This window comes from Phascolarctos cinereus, unplaced genomic scaffold, assembly GCF_003287225.1.
Source record: "Phascolarctos cinereus isolate Bilbo 61053 unplaced genomic scaffold, phaCin_HiC Scaffold_2;HRSCAF=192, whole genome shotgun sequence".
Lineage (NCBI taxonomy): Eukaryota > Metazoa > Chordata > Mammalia > Diprotodontia > Phascolarctidae > Phascolarctos > Phascolarctos cinereus.
Window position 1 is genome coordinate 264188596 of NW_027555625.1, and position 20318 is coordinate 264208913.

Genomic DNA, 20318 nt, shown 5'->3' on the forward strand with positions numbered 1-20318 from the left:
GATTGAATTATAAATTGAAGGTTTTGTAATCTTATTTTTAAAAATGTATTTTTATTAATGCTTTTTGTTTTGACATCACATTTATTTCCTACATAAATGTATTTCCACATATATCCAGCAAGTCATACTTCACAACAAAGATATGGAAAGGGGGGAAAAAAACAGTTCAGCAAAATTAACCAAGTATATCCATCATGTCTGGCAGCATGTGTGACAATTCATACCCATAGTCTCCCACTCTTCAATAAAGAAACGAAGGTCTATTTTCTTAGTTCTCTTCAGGGCCAAACTTGATATCTGTAATTGTATTGTATAGTATTCAGTTTCATTTTTATTCTTTCTGTTTAAAGATTGTATTATATTATTTTTCAAGTAGATGTTATAACTTGTAATCGTTGAAATAGGCTTTTAAAGAGCTGACCAGTAAATGTCCTAAAAGGACCTGTGTAATAGATAAAATTATAATAGGTAAAAATAGGTAGAAATTATTTGTAATTGTTTTATGTGTTTGTAAGTAAGTCCTAAATTTACTAATAATTTATAGAAACAGTCTATTCTGAAATATTTTTAGTATTCTTCCTACTATAAATTAATACTAAGAAGAAAGATTTTGCTAAATAAAGGTAAACTTTAGTCAGAAGTATGACATAATTCATGCCCTCAGGAACCTAACTGGAGAGAAGACTTAACACCTATGAAGTAATTGATAATTAAATGCACAGGTTATTGTTTTAAAGCAATTCAGAGGAAGCTTTATGGAGGAAGTGAGACTAAAAGGTAGTCTAGCCCCTATCCAAATTACCACGAATTCTGAATTAGTATAGTTCATCCATATAGTATTTTGTATAAGGGGGGTTCAGATCAGTGCATTGAAGTGCACTGCTGTAGAGACCAGCCACTTTTCTTTAACATGAATAATGTAGGGGTATCCCTCTGTAGGAATGGGTAGTAAGTATAGAATGATTAGTACTCAGTTACCCTCAGGTCCCCCAGTGCCTTCTCTATTGGGAGGGTTGATTGGGGTTTGAGTGTGTTATAGTTAGCTGGATAGCCGTAACTGACTGTTTTTATGTTATTCCCAATTTAGGCAACTTCCCATCCCCCCTTTTCTTTGTAACTTGTCATTTATTCTCTCACAAGAGTTAGTTGGCAAATTTCTGCAGCAGGAGCCAACACAGCAGGCTGGCACTCTGTAACTAGACAAAGTGAGAGAATAGGCAGAAAGAACCATGAACCTGAGTGACATCTACCAAGAGAGTCTGTTTTACCCTAGCAAGAATATGGGTAAAGATAACATGCCGAAACTCTGATCCCTGGTTGGGCTGTGAGCCCTACAGCAAGTCTGGCACCGGACTTCCCCTTAAATAGGATAGCGTTCGAGCCCTCCCAGTGAAGTAGCAAGCCCTTTGGAAATCTGCGTGTTAGTATACAACATGTTACCTTGGCAACAGTGAGCTTGCTTCATTACCAGATGGCATTAGCTTGAATTTCTGATGTCCCACAGGAATTGCCAAGAATCAGACCGATAGTGCGTGTCATTCAGCGTCATGTCAGTGACTATGGTAAATGTTAGCTACTTCAGAGAAGAGATTCCATAGTCACCTATGTCTCTACAGGTCATTGTGTCCTCCTTTGCCAGCATGCCCTACTTCCCTACCATCTCACATCTAGGCATACTGAGTTCAAGCACCGTTCAAATAAATGAAAATCTCAAAAATCATAGACTTCCTGCATGTTAAGAGTTAGAGAAGAGTTTAGAAATACAGTGGTACAATCCCAGCGTTTTACAGGTAAAACTAAGGCCCAAAGAAGGAAAATGACTTTGCCATAATCATGTCACTTGTTAGTGGCAGAGCCAAATCTTGACTCCTGGCCTTCTGACATCAGTCTTATCTCCACTATCACACTGTGTTGCCATTGGTTTGCCATAAACTATTGCTAAGTCACAGCAAGCTTATGTATCAGCTACCTCAACACAGCAGAGAGATTACATGTGGTCAAATAGATTGCATAGGAAGATGTGGCTTTGAGTCACCCAAAGGAATATCCCAAATTTAGACCATACTGAATTACTTCAGATCATTCCATCACAGAACTTTGAAGGCATTGTAGATGTGATCTGGCTGAACCCAGAACAGAAGTCTCCTACCACTTAACTGACAGATCGTCCAGACTCTGCTTAAAGAACTCTAGGAGTTCCTTCCGATTCTGTATAACTGTAATTGTTAGTAATTCTTTTTTCTTTCGTCACACCTAAATTTGCTTCTGAAATTTCCACCCATTGCTCCTAATTCTGACTTCTGAGGCCAAACGGAAAGATTCTCATCCTTCTACGTGACAGCCCTTCAAATAATTGAAGACAGCTTTCCCCCTAAGTCTTCTCTTACCCAGGACAAACATGTCTTCTATCACTCCTCGTATGGTGTGATCTTGAGTATCTTCATCATCCTAGTTGTCTTTTTCTGGTTGTTTTCCATCCTAACAATGGACTTCTAAAATGTGGTACCTCTAACACTTTCCTCCAGTTATGGGCTGACCAGGACTGTGACTATATGCATGCTGTAGTACCGCCTGAGATCTCCTTAGGATTCCTGGCCCCCATATTGCATTCTGCTCTCAGTGCTGGACTTGCTGGCTACTACGAGCCCAGATTTTTACATTTTTGTTTATTCTAAACCAAAACACTACTCCAAAAAGGACATTTCCACATATGAAGTAGAACAGATAAAGAAGATTATATATGAAACTCCATATGTTTATTATATAGTTTGATTTTTGTAATAAATTCAAAATAACACTTTCAGAGCTGTCTTGCTTCTCTCTTTCCTTCTGAACTTCTTTCTGTTTTCTTCTATGCAATCTTTTGTTATTAATTTATTTTGATTTATCAACAATCACTTCCATAAGCTTTTGAGTTTTAAATTTTTCTCCCCCTCCTTCTCCAAGACGGCACACAATGTGATATAGGCTATACATATACATTCCTATTAAACATATTTTCACATTAGTGATGTTGTAAGGAAGAATTAGAACCAATAGGAGGAACCACAAGAAAAAGAAAACAAAACAAAATAGAAGAAAAAAATAGCAGATAGTATGCTTCAATCTGTATTCAAACTCCACAGTTCTTTCTCTGGATGTGGATAGCATTTTCCATCATGAGACCTTTGGAGATGTCTCAGATCCTTGCGTTGCTGAGAAGGGCTAATTCTATCAAAGTTATTCATTGCACAACGTGGCTGTTACTATGTACACTGTTCTCCTGGTTCTGCTCACCTCACTCAGCATCACTCTATACAAGTCTTTCCAGGTTTTTCTGAAGTCTACCTGCTCATCATCACTGTACCATAAAAAGTAGTCAATGTGATGAATACAGAGAAGCATGAAAAGACATATGATCTGATGTGAGGTTAGGAAGCAGAATCAGGAAAACAGTGTACAAAATGACTACAACATAAATACAACAACACTAATCACTGAGTCACCCTCAGAGTGGAGACATCCGTAGCAGGGTGAAGTATGAAGCAGAGCAGAGAATGAGCCAGAAATGAATTGATAATTGTAAGGAAGGATAATTGCAGTTTATGTGTCAACATCTGTTACAGAGGTTAAGAAAGTAGAATTCTAAAAAGACCTTCCGCATTTAAATTGTCATATACTTTAATATTTGGTGACTTCAATCCAAGATAGGCAGAGAACAAATGTGAAAATCAATACCAGTTAGAAGAAAAAATAAAATTTATGAGATATGGCAATTGACAGTATAGACAAGTATAGCCTTTTTAAACAAACTTTTTACTCAGAAAATGGGAAATGGATAAAATAACAGATATCAACGCTTTCGCTATTTCTTAAAGAATATAAATCATTGGCTACAATGTGAAGACCAAAAAAAGCACAGAAATTGCTTCCAGAAACAGATACTTTATCATTTGCCAAGCAGAGGGAGATGACAGCCAGGAACTATATCAGTTCAGAATATGTTTATTTGTCAAATCTTATAGAGCAAGATGATAAGAAAATTATAGTCAATATTTCCTCAAAATAACAAGAAGCAATAAAAACGAAAATACATTTAAAGAAAGCTTGGTAAAACCCAACTAAGTTAAATCACCCTGAAGACACTTAAGAATAAATCTAGAAGAACAAAAGGATGAAAAATGTAAAAGGTCTGTAGAGATTTCTGTTATGAACCCTTTTTTCCATCAGTGACAATACAGCTACCACATCTTAGACTTTAATATTAGTCCTCATTGTTCTGTGTGAGGAAATAGAAATGGCCCTATAGTAAGCAGAGATGAAGCAGCTGGACTTGACCACCATGCATTAAGGAGGTTGATATTAGAGGTGACACAAGGGTAGGGGCATTGAAGGATTGATTCTCAAGATATCTAAAAGAGTGGAAAATACCAAACTTTTGGGGGGAAAGCACAGACTGTATTTTTACTGAGAAAATATCAATAACTTCTAACTTATCCTGACTTTGACACTTCCTTTGTTATCTTGATCAAGTCAGTCTCTGGGTGGCCTCAGTTTCATCATTTGGAAAATAAGAGTATTAAACTAGATAGTCTTTGAGAGGTCCCTTCTAGCTCTAGATTCTATGATGATCCTATTTTCCCATGTCTATAAAATCTTTATAAAAATTATCTACACATGCATTGAGAGTATCCTGAATGACAGTATGAGCAGGAAACAGGCAGGTTTTGCAGATGGTATTCTACAGCAGACCATATTTTTACAGTCAAACAATGGACTAAAGGTTGTCAAGAATATTGTATTTTTTGTTGATTACGTATATATGCGTATGTACTTAACAAAATATACATGTATAAATGTGTGTGTGTGTGTGTGTGTGTGTGTGTGTACATATTCTGTAGAACAGAATATCCCCTTGGAGTCTTTTTCATCTCTCATTTGTTGCCCTCATTTCAATTTCTTCTTCAGATGTTCTCAGGATGACCTGGCTTAGTTAGGTCTCTCTATATACTTTATGTAAAACTTGTTTTATCAGTACTCCTTTTGCTCTTTTATAAGATAGTACTATATACATAATTTTCCATCATTTTCCTGTTACTTGTCTCCATTATAAATCCCAAAGTCAAGCAAGATTCCTTGAAAAAGGTAACAACAGAGAAAACTTCATTCCATGACCCTGATCATTTGTGTTCAGTGAGCCATAAAACAGAAAAAAATATTCTATTCCAAGGTGTGTGCCATTGTCATGAAGGAAGTCCAGCACAGAATTCAAATGTTAAAAGGGCAGCTAGGTGGCACAGTGAATAGAGTGCCAGGCCCAGAGTCAAGAAGACTCAACCTCCTAAGTTTAAATCTGGCCTCAGAACCTGACCCTGGGCAAGTCCCTTAACCCTCTTGGCCTCAGTTTCCTCATCTGTAAAATGATCTGGAGAAGGAATGGCAAACCACTCCAGTATCTTTGCCAAGAAAACCCCAAATGGGTCCCAAAGAGTCAGACATGACATTTCAGTCATTTCAGACTGAACAATAACAACAATGTAGATAGTGAGGTTCTTCAGATAGTCTTATTTGTAGATGACATTCTGTTGATTGTATCAAGCTCTAGAATTTAAAAGAGCCTCCGAAGTAAAATCAGTAGTCATTTAAGAGTTGTCTTAATGATTCACATCAGAAAACCAAGTGGATGAACAAAGGTTGTTTTCCAGACTGTGATATGTAATTGGATGGACAACCCATAGAGTTAGTATATCATTACATAAATCTTAGACCCTGTGGATGTGCAATTATCTAGGCTCTAAACTGAACAGGAAGAGGAGAGGGGAGGAAAGGAGGCTGGTTTGTCTTTGGGAAATTGTACAGCCATCTTAATGAGTCAGACTTCTTCCAGAAACAAAGACTTATCTTTTTAACACTGATATTCTTCAGTGATACTGTATTAAGTGCAAGTCATGGGATTCCACTGACTCTGAAGAGTGATAAAGTGGCACATGGTGGTGAATAGGCTTCATTGAATTCTTAGTAAGGGATTGCACAGGAGGAGTGGTATGAGAGATGCCATGATAGAAATGTGAGATCAAAAATGCCAGTCTTATGTGAAGCATGGTTCAACCTCAAGGAGGCAAGCCTGCCAGTATGTTCATGGATCCACTGAGGAAAATTTATAGGAGGTTGTGAATAGGAGCCACGCAATAGAAAGGGACATGGATAAGTTGCATTCTGTACCGTTGAAGAGAGTACTCATGTTTGTGAGACCACAAAGCTCCATCTAAATAGGGAAGAGAATATAACTACTTTGTGTGGTATGCTGTAGTAGAGTGTTGGATTTGCAATCTGGGTTTAAATCTTGTTTCCGCATGTGAAAGACCTTGGGAAAGCTATTTAACCAGAATTTCCTCAAATGAAAAGTCTCTTCCTACTCTAAAATCCATGATCTTATGCCTGTCCTTTTACTGAACAGTATTGATATAGTATGAAAAAGAAATGTATGCATGGTGCTTTGCAAACTTCCCAAGGATATTTAAATATCAGCTATTGTTGTTGTTGTTGTTATTATTATTATTATAATTACTGTCCTTCAAGGTACTCGTCAAATCAGCAAGCATTTTTATTAAATGTTTCTTATATACTAACACTGTAATAAGTGCTGGGATGGCAAAGTATTACAAAAAAAAAAAAACAAACAGCCCCTGCTTTCAAGGAGCTCACAGTTTAATGGAGGGAGCAACATGCAAACAGATATGTACATATAAGATAAATAGAAGGTAAATCTAATTTAATCATAGAGGGAAGCTACTAGCATTTAAAGGAATCAGAAAAAAGCTTCTTGTAAAATGGAGAATTCTAATTGGGACCTGGGACCTTAAGAAAACTAGAGAAGCAAGAATGCAAAGATGAAGAGGGGGAGAATTCAAGGCATGAGGGACAGCCAGTGAGAATGCGTGGAGCCAAGAGCTGGTGTAATTGTGCAGTTAATAGTAGGAAGGCCAGTCACCAGTCTCAGAGTACATGGGAGGAAATGAGGTAAAATGAAGACTGGAATGGTAGGAAGGAGAACAAGTTATGACATTCTTTAAAAGCCAGACAGAGGGTTTTATGTTTGATTCTTGAGGCAGTAGGCTGCTACTAGAGTTTATTGAACAGGGAGATGACATGATCTGACCCGCATATTGTAGAAAGACCAGTTTGTCAGTTGAGTAGAGGATGGACTGGAATGGGGAAAAACTTGAGGCGAAGAGACCAACTAATAAAAGACTATTATGATTGTCCAAATATGAGGTGATGAGGACCTATACTAGGATAGGGACAGCACTGGAGGAAAGAAAGGGGCATATATGGGAGGTGTTATGAAGACAGAATCTTCAAGACTTGTCAAACTGATTGGATAAGGGGGATTTGAGAGTGAAGAGATGAAGCCGAACCTAGGCCATGAGCCTAATTGGGAAGCTGATGAGTGTAGTCAGATTGTAGTTGGTGATTTCAGAGTGTTTAGCTATGAAAGGAAAAAGATAGGACAATAGCAGAATTAGATACATTAGGTAAGAGTTTTTGAGGATGAAGTGTAGACATGAGTATGTGTGTAGGCAGTTGGAAAGCAGCTGATAGAGAAATTGACGATTAGTGAAAGAGCAGGGATGACAGAGCAATCAATCTGCTGGAGAAGACAAGTTCTAACAGGATCACTTATACATGTAGAAAGGTTTGTCTTGGCAAGAAGGGCCACCTCTTCATGCAAGTCAGGGATGAAGGAAGAGATAGTAGTAGAAGGCATCTGAGTGATTTGAAATGAGGGGGCAGGGATATGATGGAGTTTTCAGGGAGTGGTCTCAATTTTTCAACTGAAATATTGTCAGTATTCTCAACTGAGAGGGTGGTAGAGAGGAGAGAAATCAGGAGATTTGAGAAGAAATGGAAATGTTTGGAAGAGTCACTATAGTGAGTGGGATAGTAAATTGATTAGGGAGGCATAAAAGGATTGTCTTGCTGAAGGGACAGCCCATTTGAGATTATGTCATATAAATTGGTAGTGGTAAGAGTCTGCAAGGTTTCATGTTATTCTCCCACTTCATTCAGTAGCATGTGAATAAAGAATAAAGGCAGTAATGTGAACACTACTGCAGAAGTTCCCAAAGGAATATATAGGCTTGTCAAATGTATATTTGGAGACAACATTATAAACTGTAGAAGGTATCAATAAGGTGCAAGAAGAGGTGCCAAATAGTAGCTTTCATTCACTACCTAGTTTCAGATTATAGATCCAGGGTGGACTGAGGAGGAGAACTGCACCTAAGGGTAGCATTCAAAGGCAAAGAGCAGTCAGTCCATTGCACTAGGCTATACACTGAACAGGAAGCACCAGAAGCAAGCAGCAACTTTGTGGCACAAACCCCAGGAGTGGAGTGAGATCTCAGATACAGCTTCTAGCCCAGTCTGAAGCCTGCAAGAGGACAAACTAGGGCAGAAATCCCAGACCAGAAAGAAGCCTACAGTTCTGTTACTCTGAACCATCAGGGCTTTCTGATACAGCTGGCTGATAGTGACAAAGTGCAGAAGCTGTCTGTTGAAACTCCAGATGGAACAAGTCTGCAGGCCTGTTGTCCAGACCCAAACCCACCCAGGTCAGGAACTTGCAGAGCTCCAACCAGGGGAGCAGCAATCATACTTTGCTCTGGTTCAGACCATTTTGGGATCACTGAAAGCTTGCAGGTACCCAGCTGTCCCTGAGATGTTGGAAAAACACAATATTTAATACCCCAAGAAAGCAGCAACATGGCCAGCTCAGACATCCCTCTAGAATTGTACAGATCCTATCCCTAATATAAAGTCCAAAGTCAGGAAGTAGGCTGAAAGAATAAGCAAACAAAAAAGAATCCCACCATAAAAAGCTGTTATGGTGACAGGGATACTTAAGACACAAACACAGAAGGAAATATCTCAAACATCTATAAGCAAAGCCTCAAAGAAAAACACAGCTTGAGCACAAATTCAAATAGAATTCCTAAAAGAGATGCTGTAAGTTTTTTAAAAAGCATTAAAACTATTTCTAAATAAAAAGAGAACACTAGAGGAAAAAAAATTAGAAAAGAGATGAGAGTTATAGAAGAAAAAATTAAAAAGAGATTTAACAGCTTGGCAGAAGAGGAAAAAAATTTTGCCCAATTAGAAGCTGATGACTTCATGAGACAACAGGAAAAATTAGAACAACGTCAAAATTCTGGGGGGTAGGGAAGAAGAAAATGCAAAGTGTATTCTAGCAAAACAACTGACTTAGAAAACAGATCAGAGAAATTAGACTACCTGAAAGCATAAGCAGAAAGAACCTAGACATCTTATTTCAAGAAATAAAAAAACTGCTTAGATCTCTTAGAACCAGAAGGCAGAATGGAAATAGAACACATTCATTCACCAGTCACTTCCTAAAAGAAGTCTTCAAGTGAAAACTCTCAGGAACATTATAGCCAAAATCTAGAGCTTCCAGTCAAAGAAAAAGTAATGGAGGCATCCAGAAAGAAAGAATTAAAGTACCAAGGAGCCACAGTGAAAATCACACACTGTTTAGCAATCATCACTTCAAAGGAATGGAGAACTTAGATTATGGTGTTCTAGAAAGCAGAGGATATAGGCTTACAACCGAATAATTCAGCAAAACAGAATGTAATCTTATGGGGGGTGGGATATGTCTGATGAAATAAAGGACTTCCAAACATTCCTAATGAAAAGACCAAGAGTTGCCTAGAAACTGTGAAGTACAAACACAGGAGTTAAAAGAAACATTAAAAAGTCATCATGTATCAATTTTTAAGAAGCTAAACAAGGATAAATTATTTACATTTGAATATGGGGGAGGTAATATATGTATTGCTTCTGAACTGTCTCCACATCAAGGGTCATGAAAGGAGTTAACTTAGAGAGGGCCAGGAAGTTGTCCTCTTATGTCTTGATCATATTAAAAGAAGACTAGAAAGGGAGGGAAAGAGGAATATATTAGTTGGGGTAAAGGAGAGGACCATGTGGGAAAATTATCTCTCATAATAGGGGTGTGCAAATAGAAGTCTATCCAAACAAAGAAGAAGGTATGGGGCAAGCTGCTGCCATTTGAACCTCATTTTCATCTGAACTGGTCAAAGGAGGGAAGAATATGGGGATACAGAAATACATTTCACTCAACAAGAGAAGTAGGAATAGGAGAGAAAAGAGAAAGGGGAATGTAGGAGGAAGTGTAGAGTAAGGGAGGAATTAGTCCTAAGCAAAACAAACCCTAAGGATGTGCAAAAGTGCTTCTTCTCTTTTTGAATAGGCAAAGAATTGGAAACTGAGAGGGTACCTGTCAGTTAGAGAATGGCTGAACAAGTCATGGTATAGAAATGCAATGGAATATCAGTGTAATATAAGAAATTATATTAGGAATGGTTTCACAGAAAAACTGGGACGACTTATGTGAACTGAGGCTGAGTGAAGTGAGCAGAACCAGGAAAACCGCTAATACAAAGGTAACAGTTTTGTAAAGACAAATAGCTTTAATCAGTGTAATGACCAACGAGGATTCAGAAGACTCATAATGAAGTATACCACCCTCCTTCTAATAGTGAGGTGAAGGACTCAGAGGATAAAATGAGCCCCCTTTTTTTCATGACCAGTGAGGAAATTTGTTTTGCTTAACTGTACATGTTGTGATAAGGTTTTGTTTTGTTTTTTTCCTCCTTGCTCAGTGGGGTAATTGTGGAGTGGAAAGGAGAGAAGTAGATTTTTGTTGACTTAAAAAAAGTCACATAAAAAGTATCAGTTTAAAAAAAAACCCTGAGTATCTTTTGATCTGGAATTTAGTTTAAGTTGTCCTCCTTTTCCCTACACTGTGGAGAAAATCAAGATTCCCTGCCTCAAATCTGAATTTTTATGTTATGAACTCATTTGGTAGTCTTGTAAAGCCTATGGACCCTTTCTCAGAATAATCTTTAAATACATAAAATAAGTAGAATCGCAAAACAAAGCAATTTTATTGAAATAGTTATTAAATTTGTTTGAAACAAAATTTATGGACCCCAGGATTAAGAACTACTGCTCTAGGCTGACTAAAATAAACAATCTTTCCTCAATTTCCTCATCTGTAAAATGGGCATAATGATATTTGTACCACCTATCTCACATAGTCGTTGTAGGGAAAATGCTTTATAAACTAGACATTACTTTATGTGTGACCTTAGCAAATATTCCTAGAGATTCAAAGACCAAAATAACCTGCTTCTTTCCCATTCATTACCTTTAGCTACCAAACCTTCCCTCAAATGCATCCGTTCATCTTTCTGCTTCAGTGTTAGATAGTAAAAGAGACATTTAAAATTTCATGGAACACTTTTTTGTTTATTTCTATCAAATTCCAACTTTAAAACTTGAAACTTCTACTGATTGGCACTGTTTATCAGCTCCATAAAAGGATAGTCAGATATTGTTGGCTTGTAGAAGCTGTGTCTCTGGTCCCTGTGTTCGCTGGTAAAGAGAAATCAAACGTGATTCTGCAAAGGTTTTCCCTGAAGGAGGGCGGGTGGTTTGACATCCATTTTCAGGTGATGAAGGGCAATAGAGTCAAGTACTTATTACTGAACCTACTAAACTACAATATTATTCCTTATTTTGTTAATAGCTAAAATCTACTTCGAAGACAGAATCACTGATCTTAGTATCTTCTTGACTTAACTGTTGTATTGAAGAAGTGATTTCTGGTTACATAAGATATTTGAGGTAATAGATATAAAAAAATAGTATGGAAACATTCAAAGTGCTGCCCCAGTGTTGAGGGGATACAGTCAGTGGGTTTCAGTGGATGCAACATGTCATTGATCTGAGCTCTTCTTCCAGTGGTGCTATTTGTGATCTGTTTGTGATTTCTAATCCTATGTGATCCTTATTTGTGTCTTTTCATAAACTCACTCAAACGTCTAGAGACTTTCTTCTTCTGGTTCCTTTTTAATGTTTGAGGGGCTCATAGCCTAGTGGATAGAGAGCTGGCCTTGAAATCAAGAAAACCTCCATCAGTCAATAGACGTTTGAACACCATGCCCTATGCTAAAGCTAAGAATACAAAGAAAAATAAAAGACAGCCCCTGTCCTTGAGGAGCTTACAATTTAACAGGAGAAACAACATGCAAACAACTGTACAACAAACTGTGTACAGGATAAATAGAAAATAATCAACAGAGGCACTAGAATTGAGAGGTTGGGAAAGACTTCTTGTAGCCGGGACCTGAAGCCAGGAGGCAGAGATGAGGAGAGAGAACAGAATGTTCCAGGCATGGGGAGTAGCCAGTGAAAATACCTGGGGTTAGTAAATGGAGTGTCTTCTTTGAGGAGCAATAAAGAGGTCAGTGTCACTGGATCACTGGAGTATGTTTGGGGGTGAGGAAAAGGGGAGGGATATGTATGGTGTAAGAAGGCTGGAAAGGTGAGAGTGAAGGGAAGGGCTTCAGACATCAAATAGGATTTTATATTTGGTCCTGGAGGTGGTAGGGAACCACTGGAGTTTATGGAGTAGGGACTTGAGGTGACATGGTTAGAACTGTACTTTAGGAATATGGAAAGAGATTTGTGGCAGGCAGATCAACAAGGTGTGAGGTGATGAGGACCGTTCCCAGGGTGGCAAAAAAGGCAGGCCTTGACTACAGATTGCATGTGGGAGTGAGAGATAGTGAGGAATGGAGGAGATACCTAAGCCTGAGTGAGTGGGAGGATGGCAATCCCCTCAAAAATAATAGGGAAGTCAGGAAGGAGGAATTGTTTGGGGGAAACATATTGAGTTTAAGATGTATATGGGCCATCTACTTACTTCAAGATATCTGAGATGCAGGACTGGAGGACAACTAAGAGGTTTGGGCTGGATAAATAGATTTGACAATTACCAACATAAAGATGATATGGGGGCTGATGAGATCACCAAATGAAATAGTATAGAGGGAGAAGAAAAGAGGGCCCAGGACAGAACATCCACAGGAAAGTTGTAGTAACATAGGTAGTATTTATATAATGATTTAAAGTTTGTAAATATCTTTACCCCCCAAAAAATTTTTTTAACAAATATTTTCTGGTTTTATCCTCATGACAACCTTATTTGGTAGGTGCTATTATCATTCCTGTCTTAGATGAGAAAATTAATGAAGCAAGCAGAGGTTAAGTGACTTGCCCAAGGTCACACAGCTAGTGTCTGAGGCTGGACTTGAACTCAAGTCTTTCTGACTCCAAACCTAGCCAGCTAGCACTGTATTCTCTGTACTACCTAACTGCCTGTAGTGTGGAAACTAAAGATGGTTGAGTTGTGTTTTAAGCTATTGTCTTCACCTAGATCCTAACCAAATTATACCCATAATACTTCTTCTCTTCCTCCAATTAAACACTGTTCTTATGCCTCATTGGAAAAGCCTATTTAATGATTAGAGTACTATGTAGAAGAGTAATGTAACGTTAGGGCTCTGCCACTTAGTTATATTTTGTGTTAGGTAATGATTTTGCCTCAGTTGTCGCATCCATGAAATGGGAACAACAAACGGTTCATTAGGAAGATTATTGAAGAGTTAGTACAAGGGCACGCAAAGCATCACACTTAAATACTGGGAACTGATTTTATACTTGTTACTTATCCGTTTACTTTTTCCCTGGAACACATGACTGCATTTCTTTTTCCTTAGGCCTCTTTTTCACTCCCCGCCCACACTTAGGTTCTAGCACAACTGAAAATGTAAAAGGATTTATGGGCATTTCTCAAGATGCGATCTTGTAATGAATGTAAAAATCAGCTGTTCCCATTTTACCTTTGGGTTCATTTTTAGAAATTTCATGTCCATCCTGACCGGCTTTTCTTGTAAATGTATAGTTCAACTATAAGATCTATTTAATATTCCCTACCTTGTGCTTGCCATGTGTCCCTGAATGTACATATGCCCACCTCCCTCTACTGGCAGCCGTTATAATCTGGACAGGCTGGTCAAAGGGAACAACAGACCTGCTCACTGCACCTCGGAGCCTCAGAATTCTAGAGCCCCCCTTGATGATTGAATAAGGTAATTTTAGGGCAGATGAAAGGAAGAATTACTTTACACAGTAGGTAGTAAACATATGGGACTCCTTCCACTGAAAGGTTATACAAGCTGAAAATATGAATAGGTTCAAAATGTGTTTCTCTGAACTAGTGGGTGATTGATCCAAAAGCAGTTACAAAGGGAATTTGTTGGCTATCCTTGGGCTTTTTAGGGTGATGTCAAGAAAGACAACTGTGGAATTATCTCATAAAAACCTCCCTCAGTACTACTGTCAGAGATTAAGTGGGTGGATAGGGCATTAACTTATCCTATTTTCTAAAAGAGACATTCTGAACTCTGTGATTAACTGAGGCAGCCTTTGCACTATATAAATGTGAGGTGGTGATCATAATGGTGGTAGTGATGGCAGTGGTGGTAGTAGTGGTATTATTGTTCGTGTAATTAAATGTTAAATTTTCTGTTCTTCCCCTCGTTTCAATAGGTTACTTTAGGAAAGGTACTGAAAGTCATTGTGGTCATGAGGAGCCTCTTCATTGATCGAACAATTGTGAAAGGATACAACGAAAACGTATACACAGAAGATGGAAAGGTAGGGTGTTGTACTTTGGGGGCTGGGGGGGAGGGAGGTTTTTATATACTCACACACATAATAATATTTTTGTTCAGCCCAGAAAAATGTAGTGGATGCCCAAGTGAAATGATGAGCAGCCAACGCTGACATTTTTGTAGTATGTGGCTTTACATTTTACACCCTCTGCCTGGGTTTTTCATCCTCAAGTTTCTGCTCTTCTTTAAACCCTGTGCCCTTAGTTGAATTTCTAATTTATCACCTTAGACCCCAGTTGCCTCATTAAACATGTCTTCTGAGGAAACAGATTTTTTTTCCCTAGCCTGGCTGCACATTAATAGCCTATGGTTCAGCTTTTTGCTTTTGCCAGTATCATAAGGAAATTGGGGGTTAGTTTTAAGCACAATTTGAAGACCTTTCTTCTCTGAAACTCCCAAGTAGCCCTGAGGATGTTGCATATCAGTAATAATAGCACACACTGAACAGCTGTTATTTAAGAAAGAGAACTGATTTCTAAGAGTGGATTATGTATAAAGAATTCACCCACCTTGAATCTCTAATTTCTTTTGACTGAATCTGCTCCAAATGGTTTAGTGGAATGCATCAGAAGGTGGACCTTACATGCTTTTATTTCTTTTCTTTTTTTTTCCAGAGTGAAATTACCACCACCACCCCCTTTTTGAGATGCTAGCCCAACTTGTGCTGGTCACTTTCAAACACTTGCCCCCTCTCTCTCTCATGAGCTTTATAGCTTCTTCCTCTTATAATGATTCCCATTAAAGTAATAAGTTCATTAGAGCTAGCCAAGCATTCAGCACCCAAAGGCCATGTTATAATGAGGATGGGATAGTTTCAAAAAGAAGTAATAACCATAACTTAATGCACAGCAGTTTTTTGTAAGAGAGGTAAGGATATGAGATACATACATATGTATACACACATAAATCTCTGTGTGTGTGTGTGTGTGTGTGTGTGTGTGTTCTAGAGCCACTTATTTCCAGGATTCTATCATTGCTCAAGATATTTAATGAACTTCTTCCTTTCTATTCACCCTCAGAACCCATATCAGGTTCTTTTTAATATTTTTAATGGTGGCAATCTTTGTCTTTTGTGGGATGGATTTTGAATTTTGGAAACTGCCATAAGTCCTTTCAGACCAGTGATTAAGTGGTGTCGTGGTGGTTTGGGTCCAAAGCATGGTCATGGGAAAGACTTTGCTGAGTTTTAAAAGAGGCATTCCTAATGTGGTGGGGTTTTTTAGTGCCAACAGAAACATTGGAATAAGTAACTGAATAATCTCCCAAAGTGGTTTCTTTGAAGGACAATACCTATTTGGATGTGCAGATTCTATTCTGTGGAGATGAGATATAAGCATCTGGAAAATTAAATAGCAATAGAGAAGTCAAATAAAACTAACGATATGTATGATTACAAGGTAATATGTGGTTGGTTTCCAAATATGTTGTCAAAACAGACCAAACTTAGGAAATGGTGAGGGGCTTAAAGCTCCCTGGGAGATCAGACTATTTGTGAGTACTCTTGGGGTGCCTCAGAAGCAGCTCACCAGCTTGGAAGTTGGTGGGGATGAAACATCGAAAGTCAAAAGATTTCAAGTCAGAAGACCTGAGTGTGAAGACAAGCTCTGCTGCTGACATGGGCAAGTCACATAAACCCTCTGGTTGAGCTAGGTCAGTGATTATCAGCCTTTTTGAGTGTAAAGACTCATTTTAACCACTGCTCTCCCCCCTCTTGGACCCCAGCAGTTATAACTACTGTTGACTGAGAGACTTCATGGGAAGAGCTACTTCGAATTCAGTAATGCTTTTAAATGTTTATATTTTATTAATCACAAAAGCATTCATTTGAAAAATAATGCATAAGTAAAATCTATAATTGATTCAGTCTACATAAGGTATTTTTGCTAAGTATAGAGTGATACTGCTTATTTTGTTGTAGCCGAAGACTCAAATGACAGTGTTTTGTGTGTATGTGGGTCCTTGGACCTTCTGTAATAACTTAGTAGCACCTCTGTTCTTGTCCAATAGGTTGGGAACAAGAAAAAAGGGTCTCTAAGGTCCTTTCTAGTTTTAAATCCTGTAATCCATCTATTTACATAGAAACAGTTGATAAGTGAATAATTATATGGCAAGTTGAATTGTATGGGTACAATCATAGTATTAGAGTATAGATACCATCGATTCCTAATACGTTTATTTCACCAGTAGCAGATCCAGTGAAGCTGTTTGAAGTATCTAGTTTCAGCCAGTGCAGAAACAAAATAGCATAAAGAAAAGGAAATGAATGTCAAAAAGACAAAGGATTGTTTTTTTGGCAGAAAAGGTTTTGTGTATCAAGAGGATGTGGTACTGTTGTCCTTTATTCAAGCTTAAGGAAGGGAATGAGAAAACTATGCCAAAATGATAATATAATACTGTTGTTTAGCATTTTACTGTTTGTTAAACATTTTCATAGTCATTGTTATTTAATCACCACAACAACTTTGTAAGGTAATCAGTACACATGTTATTAGCTCCATTTTACAGATAAGGAAACTGAGGCCCCCACACAGAGGTCAATCTACTGAGCTAGTAAAGTTACAGGGCTAGTAAATGGTGCAGCTGGGACACTCTGACTCTCAAGGGCTTTCTACTCTGTTATCTTCCCTCTTCTGAAGTAGTTCTTTATAAAGGTGAGAATTACAGAAGGAAATAGAAAGGTGAGGAAGTAGAAATTAGAGAGGACTGATCATAAAATATAAAATGTTAGAGCCAGAAAGAAGTTTAGAGATCATTTAGCCCATCACCCTCATTTTACATAGGAGGAGCTGTAGGTAAATCAAGTAACAACCTAAGTTTCATGTCTACTCTAAATTAAAGGCTATCTGTCACAAGCTCTGAGAGTTACAGAATTGGGAATTATGCCAAGAAAGTGACTAAGATGGCCATACCTTTTGCCTCAGAAGTCACACTGCTAGATGTATACCCTAAAGTCATCAAAGACAGTAAGGTCTAATATATATACCAACATATTGAAAGCAGCACTTTTTGTAGTTGCAAAGAAATAGAAATAAAATAAATGCCTTTCATTTAAGGAATAGCTAAATAAAATATGGTACTTGAATGTAATGGAATATTGCCGTACCATACAAAATGATGAATATGAAAAATACAGAGAAGCACCGGGAAGACTTAAATTGACAGATGACAATTGTAGTAGAACCAGGAAAACAATATACACAATGATTACAACTATATAAATGGGAAGAACATCAACAGCAACCGCAAGAACTTGAATATTATATGACTTAATGATCGACATTGACCCCAAAGAAGACAAAAGAAACTGCACCCTCCTCCGTTCTTTGTAGAAGTGAGTGCTGTGGAAGAAAAACATTACATGTCCCAGCAGATTTGGTTTATGTGTTGATGACTTTTGCCAAACTGCTTTCCCCACCCCCTCCCCTTTTTTGTTTTTGAGGATGGGAAAAAGAGAGAGAGATTTGAAAATAGCAGTCTATAAAAACAAAAGATGTCAACTAAAAAAAGTTTTTAAAAGACCTCTGGAAGGAGGACTGGAAAATGGGTTTATGTTTCAACATTCTGAGACCTGAGTCCTACTATACTGAGTCACAAATGTGGTACTAAACCTGGCTCCTACCCTCTTTTACATAAATCGATGTCAACCACATCTGTGGGCCTAAATGATAACCAGGACCCAGACCTAGAAATAGCAAAACAGACAGACCTGAATTAGTACATTATTTTAAAGTTGCATTAGCCAAACATGGTAGAGAGCTCTCAAGTGACCAGTCTGCCCAAGATCTAATTGTAGCTGATTGTTTAGTTTCTTCCCTTTCCAAGCACTTTATAGAGTCACCAAGTTTAAGCTATGGATAAAAATAAATTTCAAGCTGACATTATTAATGGTCAATTTTTGGATTTCACACATATTTATATATGTATATGTTCAAGTAAATTCATGTATTGAAAGATCTGGCACATTCTAAATGATAAGGCAACATTTTGAAGGAACTGGGATAGTAGAAGGTGTAGTCTGGGGTGGGGAGTAGATGGACTACCTACTGAACAAATTGTTGCTTGCACAATCAATTCTCTGTTTGAAAAGATACGAGTTTGCTTTTGACTGACCATGCAGGTACTATTTTAGTTGCCACTGCTGCAAAACCCAGCAATATCACAGAATCCTAGAGCTGGAAGGAACCAGAGTGGACATGCAGTCTAGCCTGTAACTAAATAGGAAATTTCTCTGCAATATGACAAATGATTAGCCAGCTTCCAATTAAAGACCTCCAATGATGAGGAACTCACTACCTCCAGAAGCAGCCCATTCCACTTTGGACAACTCTAACTTTGGGGAAATATTTCCTTGTATTAAGCTGAAATGTGTCTTTCTTCAGTTTCTCCCCTTTGATTCTCTGCAGGGCCAAGCAGAACATTCCACATTGCAAACCTTCACATAGTGAAAAATAAATATTCATGACCTGTAACACCTACCCCACCTCCTGCCAAATATTCTCTTTTTTAGAACATCTCTGCTCTTTTCAACTGATGTTGACCTATTATAGTCTCCAAATCCTCCCTTCCCCCCTCCTGGTCACCTCTTATATATCAAATGGCACCACAAATAAACTCACCAAGGATATTGCCTTATATATACAGTAGGGATGTTAGACAACAATTTTGCTGCAGTTGAGTTTATTCCTAATCTGTCACATCCATCACATACTAATACATTTTAATTAGCTCTTTTGCTAACATGATGACTAGGCACCATTCCTGTTTTCCAGATCTAACTTATACATTCCTCAGAAGAATCCTAGAATACAGTAGCCACCAGAGCTATCACTTTGCAAAAATAATAATAGAAGCTTTAAGCCTCTTGCTTAGCCTAATTCTAATCATCAAAACAAATGCACTAGGATTTTTGGTGATGTGCTGACCCACTACTTTTCTGTAATCATAGAAACAAGTTGAGCTATGACGTGGCACATTTAATGTTGGGTTACTTAAGTTGAATATCTGGCCAGAGTCCTAATTTTGCAGCAGTTAGATATAAAACTAAAGAAACATAAGTATCTCAGTTGAATTTATTTTATTAGGGGATTTGGGTTATGTTAATGCTATAGCTTCATTAATTACCCCATATCAATAAAAAAAAAAAGACAGCTTTTAGCCTCCTAGTGTAAGAGAGGAAAAGAAATGGTCATATCAAAGGAAACCTTCAAAGACTGCTAGAACTGTCTCTAGGGTAATTTCTGATCCTTGCATTCTTTCCACTTCAAAGTTGGATGTGTGTGTGTTTGGGTCGAGGGGGAGGGGGAAGGCTTGAATCTGATTTCTCTAATAAGTGTTGGCACCAGCCCTGTTTGATATTAGATGCAGGGAACATTTTGATTTGTTATCGCCTTTGAAATCATTCTGACGACCTTCAGAAAATGGCCTCTTGTTACCTACAGTTGAGGGGTAGATGGGGGATGGGTAGTTGAAGGAGGTGAATGGGAAGGGGGGATGAGAAGAGGGAAAAATCCCAATTTAATTCACATTCAGAAGATGCCCTGAAATTGTGCTTTCAGCAGGTTTTTTTTTTTAGTTACAAATGTGTGTCTTGATTGAAAGTGAAAAGTTGAAAAATAATAGACCTGTAACAATGCATTCTTTAGTGCTATTACTGCTACCTTTTTTGTTTTCCTGGGGGAGGGTAGGCAGGCATATAAGATGCCTGAATATGAG

General features: G+C 38.0%; 1 protein-coding gene across 1 annotated transcript in view; it reads left to right on the forward strand.

Moving 5' to 3' along the window:
• The window catches only part of MED27 (mediator complex subunit 27), a 237357-nt gene that overhangs the window by 190882 nt on the left and 26157 nt on the right, over nucleotides 1-20318 (forward strand). Inside the window, exon 5 of the mRNA XM_020973552.2 lies at nucleotides 14482-14589. Within this exon, the coding sequence (XP_020829211.1) occupies nucleotides 14482-14589 (108 nt within the window). The remainder of the gene's footprint in view (nucleotides 1-14481; nucleotides 14590-20318) is intronic.